The 12,801-nt window shown below is 40.7% G+C and overlaps 1 protein-coding gene across 1 annotated transcript in view; it reads left to right on the top strand.

Moving 5' to 3' along the window:
* BIRC6 (baculoviral IAP repeat containing 6) overlaps window positions 1–12,801 on the top strand; it is a 188,164-nt gene that overhangs the window by 65,414 nt on the left and 109,949 nt on the right. The window contains exons 27-37 of the mRNA XM_086461818.1: window positions 22–236; window positions 423–631; window positions 939–1,285; window positions 2,246–2,465; window positions 3,395–3,528; window positions 6,073–6,210; window positions 8,122–8,249; window positions 8,837–8,968; window positions 10,907–11,122; window positions 11,477–11,660; window positions 12,444–12,599. Of these exons, the coding sequence (XP_086317944.1) occupies window positions 22–236; window positions 423–631; window positions 939–1,285; window positions 2,246–2,465; window positions 3,395–3,528; window positions 6,073–6,210; window positions 8,122–8,249; window positions 8,837–8,968; window positions 10,907–11,122; window positions 11,477–11,660; window positions 12,444–12,599 (2,079 nt within the window). The remainder of the gene's footprint in view (window positions 1–21; window positions 237–422; window positions 632–938; window positions 1,286–2,245; window positions 2,466–3,394; window positions 3,529–6,072; window positions 6,211–8,121; window positions 8,250–8,836; window positions 8,969–10,906; window positions 11,123–11,476; window positions 11,661–12,443; window positions 12,600–12,801) is intronic.

Raw genomic sequence — 12,801 nt, forward strand, 5'->3', positions numbered from 1 at the left:
AATCCTGTGGTTTTCCCCTAGGAGCAAGAAGATTTGTGACCTTAGATTTTGGAAGACCTATATTGCTAACAGACGTCTTGATTCCCACTTGTGGAGATTTGGCTTCTTTGTCAATTGACATCTGGACTTTAGGAGAAGAAGTGGATGGAAGGCGGCTGGTAGTGGCTACTGACATTAGCACACATTCACTTATTTTACATGACTTGTTGCCACCCCCAGTTTGCAGGTTTATGAAGGTAAACGGCGATAGCCTGCATACTCTTGTCTTTTAAGCACTTGATCTTTGTTAGCATGTGAACTTCCTGTCAAGTTCTCTTTGGACAGAACTTTAGTTGTCTATGAATTTTATGAATTTTTGACTTGGTGTTTATTTTGCCTATTTTGTTACAATTGTGTTACAGTATAGTTGCATTCTCTTTCAGATCACTGTTATCGGTCGGTATGGTAGCACAAATGCCAGAGCAAAAATCCCATTAGGATTTTATTATGGCCATACCTATATCTTACCCTTTGAAAATGAGCTGAAACTGATGCACGATCCCCTCAGAGGAGAAGGTGAAGCTGCAAATCAGCCAGAAGTTGACCAACATTTGGCAATGATGGTTGCGTTGCAAGAAGACATACAGTGCAGGTTAGAAGAAGAAAAAAAAAACAACCTTAAACTGGGGTAAACTTAAAACACTGGGATATCATAATGGTACAGATTTATTTTTTTACCATGATATTCTTCAGACCAAAGAAAACTCTGCTGTGTTGTAGAGTTGTTACAGTGGATATCTTTATAGCAGTAGCAAAGAGTACTACACTGTGTTTTTTCCAAAACCTGTTTTAACAGTGCATTCAGAATGGACCAGAAGTTGTCTTCTGGCAGGATGACTGTCAAATGTATTGCTGTTTGCTGATATCGATTGAATTGTGTGTTGGCATGTTTCCCTTAGGTACAACTTGGCCTGTCATCGGTTAGAAATCCTTCTGCAGAGTATTGACCTGCCACCACTCAATAGTGCTAACAATGCCCAGTACTTTTTACGGAAGCCAGACAAGGCAGTAGAGGAAGATAGCAGAGTATTTTCTGCTTACCAGGACTGCATTCAGCTACAGCTTCAACTCAACTTGGCTCACCATGCTGTTCAGAGGCTCAAAGTAGCTTTAGGTGCAAGCAGGAAAACACTGAAGGAGCAGTCTGATCCCAAAGAGTTGATTCAGATGTCATCCACAGAACAGTTACGCACCATCATTAGATACTTACTGGATACTTTGCTTAGTTTGCTTCATTCTTCCAATGGTTAGTATTTTTTGAGGTTTTGATATTTTTGTCATGTTTAGTAGAAACAACTTACAAGTGTTTCTATTTCTTGGTCTGTACCTTCCCACTATAAAGCTTTCAAACTATGTTCAGTTATGTTTTACTATGATTTTAGTGGCTGGTAAAAGTTCAGCAGTGGTGCTAAGCTGACGTAACCCACTTCCTGCTCCCTAAAAGGATAGGAGAGGGTGTCAAGGTCCTTCTCCCTTTTCATGGCTGCATGTTCCTTTGTTCAGGTAGTCGTCTGATCCTTCCATGGGCTGATTCGGTTTGCTGAAGTAATAAAAGACTGTCCAGGCAGAATACTCATGTTGTTTTCATAGGTAGAATCAGCTGTGGAAGGAACTGTACGTTGAAGCCTGTGCAACACTGGGGATGGATTAAGCAGTTAGAAGTGGGGAGGGGAAGGAGAAATTACTTCTGTGGGGGGAAAAAGAAGTCATAAAACCAGTATCTCTACTCAGTTCATGGCTTTTAGTATCCAGTAAGGATTTTTTTTTCTTAAACTTGCCATTTGAAAGAGTTCTTGGACTCAAAATGGAAAAGTCCGAGTAGGAGTAGTGGTGTGTTGTGGTTGTTTGTTGTTTTTTTTTAAAAAAAAAGAGGCAGAACATTTTCCTATTGATAGATAGGTGTGTCTGTCTTGTAATTTTCTGTTCCGGTTAGTTCTTAAGCTTAATGATGGTTTGGTACTTGCTTTGTGTAGATTCCATGGGACTATTTGCACTGACTTGAAGTTGATTTGACTTTGACCAAATGGCCTAGTCTTTATGGGTTACCTGCAAATTACCATCTCCCCATGTGTCCCCTCCTCCTTCCCCCCTGTGCCAATCAGTCTAATCATAATGTTTTTTTTAAATCTTCCTACAAAATTTTTCCTCCTATGTTTTCAGGCCATTGCCTCCCAAAACATAGTTGCTTGTTCTCTTTTCTTAAAAGGACACTCTGTTCCTGTGGTTCTGCAAAGTACTTTTCATGCTCAGGCTTGTGAAGAATTATTTAAACACCTGTGTATCAGTGGAACCCCAAAGATCCGATTGCACACTGGCCTTCTGCTTGTTCAGCTCTGTGGCGGAGAAAGGTGGTGGGGTCAGTTTCTGTCAAATGTACTGCAGGAATTGTACAATTCAGAGCAACTTCTCATATTTCCACAAGACAGGTAAGGTATAAGTCTATATTGATACACCAGCTGTGGTTCCCTTGAATAATTCTATTGTTCATAACTTAATTGGAATTGACAAAATGTGACTGAAGGATGCTTATTCCTCTATTCCATTGATTTAAGAACTAGTCCCAGAAAAGCGCTGCAGACGATAGATTCTGATTGCAGTTTTGTATTGCACCTGTTTGGTGCTTGCGCCACAGTAAGTTGCTATTTTTCCTTCCCTGGACACCTTTGCATACCTAGCAGGATTGCTCCCCAGTGTCAAAAACTGACTTCTCCTTTTTCAGACGTCAGCGAACCTCCATCATAGGGCTCCTCTGCTCATGCACTGGGAAGTAGGATTGAGACTGGAAAGCACACTGTTAGCCTTGAATACCAAAAGTTTCTCTGAGATAAGAGCAAATAAGTGTAGAGTTGAGCATTGAATATTAGATGTGTTGGTTATTTCAGGTGATTGATTGAGGTCTTTGATATTCTAAACATTCGCATTTTATTTTAATCAAACATATTTGCTGTTCTGTGGCTTTCTGCCCTCTGGACAGCAACAGTTATATTTTCATAATTTTTTTGAATTAATTAATTCAAGGGTATAAGAGGACAGGGATTTAATTTTCTATCCCTGTTATTCAGTCTATCATGTATTAGGAAAGAAAATGGATGAGATCCTGTTTCAGATGTACAAAGTGGAATGCTCTGCTGACCTCTTGAGGGTGAAAGAGAAAATGTTCACCCTAAAATACTGCATTATCCTTGCAACAATAGAACGTGAAATCCAGTTCACTTGCTGGGCCACAGTACTGCTTTCTGTAGCAATCTGCTTGTCTCAGATGAAAGCTTAGGGGAATGTTGTTCTATGAGGAGTGTTTCAGAATATTACTGGATCTGAAAAAAAAAAATATTAAATATGTAAATTTTATTTTTAGGGTCTTCATGTTGCTTTCTTGCATTGGCCAAAGATCGCTTAGCAACAGTGGTGTTTTAGAAAGTTTACTTAATCTCCTGGATAACCTGCTGTCACCACTGCAACCTCATTTGCCTGTGCACAGAAGAACTGAAGGTAGCCCTCTAATGTGGGAAACTATATTTTCATATTCATTATAAGCTAGAAAACTGAGAGACTAGCTCACAATTTTTGGTGTATTAAACGAAGAAATTGCTCATTTACTATATTTTGAAAACACAGTTGTCTTTTAAAATGTGCTGAAACGTTTTGTTCTATAGGTGGTAAAAGAGATTCCTCCCCCAGCTCCCCATTTAAACCTGAGGAAAATCTATTTGGTTGCTTTTAATTCAGCTAGGAAGCTTTAAAGTTTTAACAGAGTGGGGGGAGACATCCAACGCGTAGACAGCTCTAGTGACTCCAGTAAATGACTTTGGAATTTAGCATTTTGGGAAGAAGTGCCCCTTTTGCTCGTAAGGTCCTTTATAAGTTTTAGGCTTTCAAGGTGAAACGTGGTTATGAAGACAGATTAGGTGTATCTGCATGGTTTCTGCAAACTACATGGGGGTGTTTTGTAATCACGAGGAATTTATGGTGGTTTTACCCTAAAAAAAAAAAATTACATTCTCCATTTTCTGTGAGTGTTTTCTTAACTACCCGAAGTTTTAAGAAAATACTTGCTTTTGAAAACATGGAGATCTAGGCTACATCCATTCGTGATGTGAGGGTAGCAGAGTACTGTAGAAGATAGGTTGTTTAAAATCCTTAGTGTTGTGAAGTTGACAAATGCCAGCTGAAACTCTGTCCTTACTTTTTACCTTGTCTTCTGATGTAAACAAGCCCACAGCTGGTGTCATAAGCTGTCCTAGTGCTTCCCATTGTTCTGCCATGTGCTTTCTCGATCACGGGCATATCCTGCTGTAATCTCTAACTAGTTTGAGGCAAACCCAAGCTTACGTCTCCTCTACCTCTGTTTGCGCTCTCCCCACAGCTGCCAATTCCTTTCATAGCTCTTGCCTTACTAGTTGTCCTCATGGAGGACTTTAGGAAGCAGAAGTAACTGATACTTCAGAGCTTTATTTGCTGGTCTTCCAGCTTCCTTCCTCCTGGACAGTGCAGGTAAGTACTAGGGCATTATTATCTGTGGTGGAAGCATCAGGTGCGGCAGAAGAAATTCCCACTTGAGAACTATCACACATAACAAAGGGTCAAAGGGGTGAAAATTTACTGGGGAAAAAGTCAGAAAACAAAGGACAATCAGAGCAAGAGGTGAGTTTTGTGGGTAAAGAGAAGTTATAAACTTTGAGGCGCCGGGGGGGGGAATAAGCAAAAGACACTTGGAGGCAGGAAGCGAAGCTGAAAAATTTTATTTTTTTAAGAGATAAAAGGAAAAAGAATTGCACTTGTTAAAACAGAAGTATGAAAGATTTATACTTCACTCTGCAGCAGACTCCTTTCTTTGTATTCTGCCAAGCAGGAAGGTTTGTAGTGGTCACCAGTGCTAGTCATTTCTGGTTTTGCAATTTAGTCTGCAGCTCAGGTCCTGTTATGGGGACGCCTCCTGCTCCTCCGCCTGCTTGGGGTGGGCTGCTTTCTGCCAGTGTGGATGGGAAACTGGAGTTACTGATTAGGGCCTGCATCCTTGTTGCTTGGGCTGCCAGCAGCAGCATGTGATTTTGGACAAGTTGTTTCTGTGCCTTAGTTTTCTTGTTTGACCTGGAATTAATAATAGTTTGAGTTAAATCTTTTTTGAGGTCAGTGCATGAAAAGTGTAGTGTAGCTAAATGTGGCTCAGCACGGTGCGCAGATGTGAAAATGTGTGTGTAACCTCTAGCACTAGTGACTGCTGTATTGGTATTATGTAAAGGTATGCCATTTGCATAATGACTGTGCGTAAGTGGTAGTTAACTGTAGGTTTCTGGTCTTTCAGCACTCATGAGTTCACTTTAGAACTGTTCATTTAGATATCCTCATGCACACAAAGATTTTTTCATGCATGATGTGTAAGATACCTTTTCTTTTTTCCCCTTCTGCCTATACAAAAATACCACATTTAAAGTGTGAGACTGAAATAGGCAGTAGCCAGTCATTAGTGCCACCAGCAATTTTCATCTAGACTGAACTCGGTCGTGGGTTTCCTGCATCTTACTCAAATAGCTATGTGAAAATTCACTAACAAAGGAGTAAAAATGAAGGTGTTTAGGTGCATGGTTTTAACTTTTTGGAGCCCTGGTTGATAGAGGAATTTCACACTAGGGAATTAGAGACATCTAATTTAAATGCTTTAATGCAAGGAACTGTCATTCTCCATTTGGTATTTAGGAGATTTAGACATATAATTTTTGCCTTTTTTTTTTTTTAAAAAAAAAAAGCCTTCTAATTTTTAGCTTTAACAGCAGAGGTGAAGCTTTTGAATTCTGACTTGATAAGACTAAGAGAACTGTGATGTTTTCTCTTGCACCTGAGTTCTATACTGAATGTTTGATTTCTTCCCCCACTTATGAATGCTCAGACGCTTATCCTCATTTTGAAAAAAAAGGGAGCAGAATCTTTGTGGCCTAGTGAAATGTGTGCCATCTAATGCTTTTAATGATTTCTTTAAAGCTAGTTCATTATGGCTTCAAAACTTTATTAAGGCCTGCAAATCTATTTATCTTGAAGGAGTTTTAGACATTCCCATGATCAGCTGGGTTGTAATGCTGGTGTCCAGACTACTGGATTACGTAGCTACTGTCGAAGACGAAGCAGCCACAGCCAAGAAACCTCTGAATGGAAAAGAGAGGGAACGATTTTTGACAGGTATGTAATCTGCTTAACTGACCTGATCTCCTCCTACGACCAGCTGACCCACCCAGTCGATGAGGAGAAGGCTGTGGGTGTCATCTACCGGGACTTTAGCCTTTGACGCAGTCTCCCACAGCATTCTCGTAGCGAAGCTGGCGGCTCATGGCCTAGAGAGGTGCACTCTGCGCTGGGTAAAAACCGGCTGGACGGCCGAGCACAGAGTGGTGGTGACTGGAGTTCAGTCCAGCTGGTGGCCGGTCACAAGCGGTGTCCCCAGGGGCTCAGTATTGGGGCCCATTCTGTTTAACATCTTTATCAATGATCTGGACGAGGGGATCGAGTGCTCCCCAGTAAGTTTGCAGACAAATTGGGTGGGAGCGTTGATCTGCTGGAGGGCAGGAAGGCTCTGCAGAGGGACCTGGACAGGCTGGATCAATGGGCCGAGGCCAGTGCTGTGAGGTTCAACCAGGCCAAGGGCCGGGTCCTGTCCTTGGGTCACACCAACCCCACGCAGCGCTACAGGCTGGGGAGGAGTGGCTGGGAAGTGCCCGGCGGGAAAGGCCCTGGGGGTGCTGGTCGAGAGCCGGCTGGACATGAGCCAGCCGTGTGCCCAGGTGGGCAAGAAGGCCAGCAGCATCCTGGCCTGTGTCAGCCATGGTGTGGCCCGCAGGAGCAGGGAGGGGATCGTGCCCCTGGACTGGGCACTGGTGAGGCCGCCCCTCGAACGCTGTGGGCAGTTTTGGGCCCCTCGCTGCAAGAAGGACATGGAGGTGCTGGAGCGTGTCCAGAGAAGGGCAGCGGAGCTGGTGAAGGGTCTGGAGAACAGGTCTGGTGAGGAGCGGCTGAGGGACCTGGGGGTGTTTAGTCTGGAGAAGAGGAGGCTGAGGGGAGGCCTTATGGCTCTACAGCTGCCTGGAAGGGGGGGTGTAATGAGGTGGGGTTGGTCTCTTCTCCCAGCAACAAGCGATAGGATGAGAGGAAATGGCCTCAAGTTGCATCAGGGGAGGTTTAGATTGGACAAGAGGAAAATTTTTTTCACTGAAAGGGTTGTCAAACATTGGACCAGGCTGCCTAGGGAAGTGGTGGAGTCACCATCCCTGGAGGTGTTCAAAGAACATGTTAACGTGGCACTTGTAGATGTGGTTTAGTGGGCATGGTGGGTGTTAGGCCAATGGTTGGACTTGATGATCTTAGAGGTCTATTCCAACCTAATGATTCTATGATTCTATGACTTGTTATCAAAACTAGCTTAATTTTCATTCACTTGAAAAATTAGATCTTAAAAAGGATGTTGTATTTTATTTGCACTGCTGTCTGCTTCTTTACATCCCATTCTCCTTAGAAATGTGACCTTTTCCATTTTTTTAAAGTTAAAAATACAGGACTGATTTTTATTTGTAAAATGTCTGTGTATTATCCTGTGACTCTGGGACCTGGAATTGAGAGTACACCATGTTGAGACAGTTTGTACTGTGAGAAAGGGCAATGGTGTGACTTAGTAACTGCTTGTGTATTTGCTGTGGTATTTATATTCGGTATTTTTAAATGCATTTTTTGTCCGTTTATTATTATTTAAGTGGATTAGCTATGGTTTTCGTTGAACATCTTTTCTAAAAATGAAAACTGTCAAGCTTTTACGTTGTAGATGCTGTTCAGGTATTTTTAGTTAGGACAGTCTTGCTTACCTCCTTCTATGTTTTAAAAATAATGAAAACGGGATGGTAACACTGCATTTTAAAATTACACATCAATATTACCGTCAGTGGTGGCAGTTGCATAATAACACTAAGGCAGTTAGATTTTGCTTGTTTCTTTAGTGTTTAGTGTATGGAGATGCTAACAATTGCTGCAACATAAATGTTTTTGTCTGAAGTTAAGTGAAGTTTAATAAGGTTAATATCTTCTCTTTTTTTCTATTTCCATTAGGAAACCAGTGGAGTTTTATAAATAATAGCCTTCACACTCAGAGCCTGAGCAGATCTACTAAAGGCAACAGTAGCCTAGATAGACTGTATTCCCGGAAGATCAGAAAACAGCTTGTACATCATAAACAGGTGACTTCCAGCATGGTGGTGGCTATTTTCTCGAAACGTATCTCATTTGCAGTGTATCTCACTTGTTGAAAGAACAGCTTTGGCCTTCGGATTCGGTCAGCCTTGCTTTTGCACATGTCTGGTTCTGTAGCTAAAGGCTGCCTAACTTCTTCGACATCCGTCTCAAACCGTGGGGCATGGGATCTGCTGAACAAACAGGTGTTGGAATGTACTCTGGTCCACATTGGACAATAATTTACTTTCTAGATAAATCTGGGTACACCTGAGTGCAAGCACCTAAGCTGTCATTTAAAAGCTGGTAATTCTTAAGAAACAAAATTTTTATTTCTGAAAGCAACCATGCAGCTTTTATGACCCTGGGCATGTATGTCTTGAGCTCTTTTAAAAATACTGTTTCTTCTTAAACTTCATCTGTTCTGGGTCTGCTAGTAGCCTCTTACATTGTCTTAGTTAAAATTGTATATAAACTGTATATCAAAAGCTGAAGTTGCAATTTGGACTGAAGATTACTATCATATGAACATACCGATCCTTTTAACATCTTATTGCTTAAATTTTCATTTTTTCCTATTAACATTTTCTTTTAGCAACTTAACTTATTAAAAGCAAAACAGAAGGCTTTGGTGGAACAGATGGAAAAAGAGAAAATACAAAGCAACAAAGGATCATCATACAAACTTTTAGTAGAACAGGCAAAACTAAAGCAGGCTACTTCAAAGGTATGATGCTCTGAAAATGTAACTGACTTCTTGTCCTTTGTGTGAAAAGACCTGTTCCTGCAAAGTCATTTTTGTCCTATGTTGACCTTCTTTTAAAAAGTTATTTCATCATGGCTGCTATCAAGTTTATTCTGATGCTGAAAACAGCAGCCATCTGGAAATTTCTCACACTGTGAAAAGTAGTTTATCCTTATACAAGGGGTTTTTAGGTAGTCATGACCAAAATCAGTAATAACCCTGTAGCTTTGGGAATGCCAGTCATATCTTTAAACTCTGGGTAACATATACCAATAGAAATGTAAAATAATATTTTTTTCATGGCTAACTTTTGTGCATGATACTCTTCTGGATGCTCTCCTGGTTGAGTAATCATGCCAATGGCTCTCTCCCCAAACTAATAAATGTGACTTTTGAGAATGTTTTCTGAGCTTTCTCAGAAGCTTCTTAGCTTCCTAAAAGTATTTATCACTTAAGTTGTGGCACCTTGCAGTAAACCCGAGATGCTGAGAGTGGATGTGGTAGTTAAAAGAACTGTTTTGATTGTAAGATGAGGTGTTGAAATTTAGGCATTTCTGGAGATGGCAACATGGATTTTGCAGGGGATACAAAAAAAAGTGTAAATCTTTTTAGCTACCAAGCTTAGGTATCTCTTTAAATATTTACTCTCTAGCTCCAGAAGTCCTAATATCCGTTAGGATGACTGAAAGTAGGCCTGTGGAAAGTGATTATAGAGTTTTGGACCTTATGGGCAATCTGAAGGGAAATCTTACAACAACTTCCAGTAATTATAGGGGAAAAAAAATACCACACCAAAATTTAAACACCAGCATAAAAATTAAGGCCTGTTTTTTTCACTAACTCTGCTTGTCATGAGCTGTTCTTTCCTGCACTGTCTTCTGCTTTATTCCAGCAGGTTATATCAAGAGGGCTACTCCACTGGTGGTCCCCTTGAGACATCTTTAAATGAGTCAATGGCTGAAATATGCCATCCAGCTACTTAAGTTCCACTTTATAGCAGCCATGTTGCATCAAAAAAGCATGATGAACTAAAGAGTTTTCCCCTTGCAGTATCTTAACATGTAGTTACGGTATTACTGTGTATTTGATAGTTGCCTTTCATGCAGTTTTTACTGCTTCGCCTACTAATCACTTTCAGCTGTGACAAGCTGAGTGTAACTTAAAACATTGCATTTAGAAGAGAGCTGAAACCTTTGTGCTAGTAAGTAGTTCTTTCTCTGGTCTACTTCAGTAGCTACTGCATAAGTGAGATAAGAGGTGTTTGTGTTCCCTAGTTTTAGACTGCTTGTGTAGCTGGTACAATGTACTGAGCTGCTAAATGTGTGTGCTTGGTGGATGGGAGGATTAATAAAAGCACCACCTTTCCTCCATTGAATTTGTAGACCCTCTGTCAAAAAGGTTGTAGTGTAGAGCCCTGACAGTGCTAGAACTATGAGATTAGTTCAATTTATGGTGGCTAATGGGCCTTTTGTGCCCTAGAAGTATTAAGAAGGTTAGAAATTATTGATTATTTATCTAATGTGAGAGAGGCAGCATTCTTGTAAGGGTACATTTCCATATTAGCTGTTTTTGTATTCAGTTGGCTTCATGGTAACCATAGCTTCATGTGCAGGTGTGGAAGTACAAAATAAACTTCTAGACTATATATTCTCAGTATGTTTTATGGCAAACGTAAAGGCTTAATTGGCACTTGTGTGGAACTGGATAGTTTGGTTCTAAGTCTTTCACCTGAGATGACGTGTTGCCAAAACAAATTTCTGCCAATAAAGCCTTAATTCCATTTGGGGTTCTCATATGTTTTTAGAATATTTTTTTTTAAGTTTTACAGTTACTGGTTTTGCTGCCTTAGATTTTCACTGGGAAAAAAAATTGGGTATTAGTTTTAAAATGTAACTGTTGTTTCAAATTTAATTTCTGCAGCACTTCAAGGACCTAATACGCTTACGTCGGACAGCAGAATGGCCTCGTTCTACTTTAGATACAGAAGTATCAACGGCAAAGGAAACTCCAGAAATTGAACCACTTCCATTTACACTGGCACACGAACGCTGTATTTCTGTAGTACAGAAGCTGGCACTCTTTCTCTTGTCCATGGACTTTACTTGCCATGCAGATTTACTTCTGTTTGTTTGTAAGGTAAACAGAACATGGCACATCAGTCTTGTAGTTGCGATGGAGACTGCATTGAATTAGCTTTCTATGACTGCTTTTTTGCTGGCTTGATGGTGAAAATTAGCTGCAGCATTAAAATTTCTAGTAATTTCTGGTGAGGTAGTTTTTGTGATCTGTCACCTTTTGTGAATGATGGCTTCAAAATTGCATAGAAAAAATGTTTAAAAATATTTTCATATAATTACACTTGTAAAATTCTAAAATTTAGGCCAGTAAAAAACTGATTTACTTGTAAGCAAAATCTAGTAATCATAGAAATTAAAGCGATTAGGTATTCTCATAGTGTAAAATATGAATAGACTTTTTTTTTTTATATAGGTCCTTGCTAGAATTGCAAATGCTACAAGACCAACAATTCATTTATGTGAGATTGTAAATGAGACTCAGTTGGAAAGATTGTTGCTGCTTCTTGTTGGAACTGACTTTAACAGAGGAGACATCTCTTGGGGAGGAGCATGGGCTCAGTATTCTCTGACTTGTATGCTGCAGGATATTCTAGCAGGTTTGTTTTTAGTTCGTACATATGTTACACTTGAAACTTTCTTCCTTTAGTGTTTTAGGGCTTTTTTTATTATTATGTTAGAATCTGCTGACACTATTAAGACAGTTAAAAAACCCAAAACATAAAATTGAGATTAGTGTGTAAAAAATGCCATTTGAAATTGCAGTTACAGTCAGTCGTGAATTAGTGACATGTGCATTGAAAAGTTAATATTTATACGAACGTGATAATTTTCAAATAATCGGAACTCCTCCCCTTGAAGAAGTAGCCTTTAGAGAATGTAGAGTTTGTCTTTGTTTAGTTTGCACCTAGGACTAAACTACAGCAGTCACCCATCACCGCTCCTCAGCGGAGAGGGGGAATTGGGAGAAGGAGAGGTGGTCCGAAGACTGAAGCAAGGACAGGTTTAATGAAACAGCAAAACCAATGAAGTACACAGTTATACACAGCCTAGGATGTCTGGCCTTCACAGCCCTCAGGAGAGGGAAAGAGGAGGAGCAGGAGGAACCCCCCAGGAGCTGCCCCTCCTCAGCCAGCCTCCCCCCTTTATAACGCACATGAGGTGATGGGGTGGGCCGCACCGGCAGCTCACTGGGGGCAGCTGCCCTGGCTGGCCCGGGACTGCCGACGGCCGGCCTGGCACGGCTGGGCTGGGCTCCTGTCCCCGCCACACCGGGACAGAGTTGGGTGAAGAAAAACAGACGGGTGGCCTAGACACTAGGATGTTGATTTGTAGCTGGAATAAAGCTTGAAATGGAGTTGTCTGCTTAATCTGATGTGTAGGAGAGTTGTTGGCACCGATAGCTGCTGAAGCTATGGAAGAAAGTGCTTTGGGAGAAGATGCTGGAGCTTCAGCTGGGGATTCTGATGACTCTCTCCAACAGTCCACAGTTCAGTTAGTGGAAACAATAGATGAGCCTTTGACACATGACATCACAGGTAAATTATTCCATAATCTTGACGTATATATGTATACTGAAAAAAGTAAAAAAACCTTTTCTGTTACTCATCCATCAAACTATGAATAAAGGATTTTTGGTGATATGATAATTAGTTTCTCAAAATATAGGCAGAATACGAGCAATTCTTCAACTTGGTTTTACATCTGATCAGTAAAAAATAGTTATTTTGCAATTATTTT

Source organism: Leptosomus discolor, chromosome 2, assembly GCF_034619465.1.
Source record: "Leptosomus discolor isolate bLepDis1 chromosome 2, bLepDis1.hap2, whole genome shotgun sequence".
In the NCBI taxonomy this organism is placed as follows: Eukaryota; Metazoa; Chordata; class Aves; order Leptosomiformes; family Leptosomidae; genus Leptosomus; species Leptosomus discolor.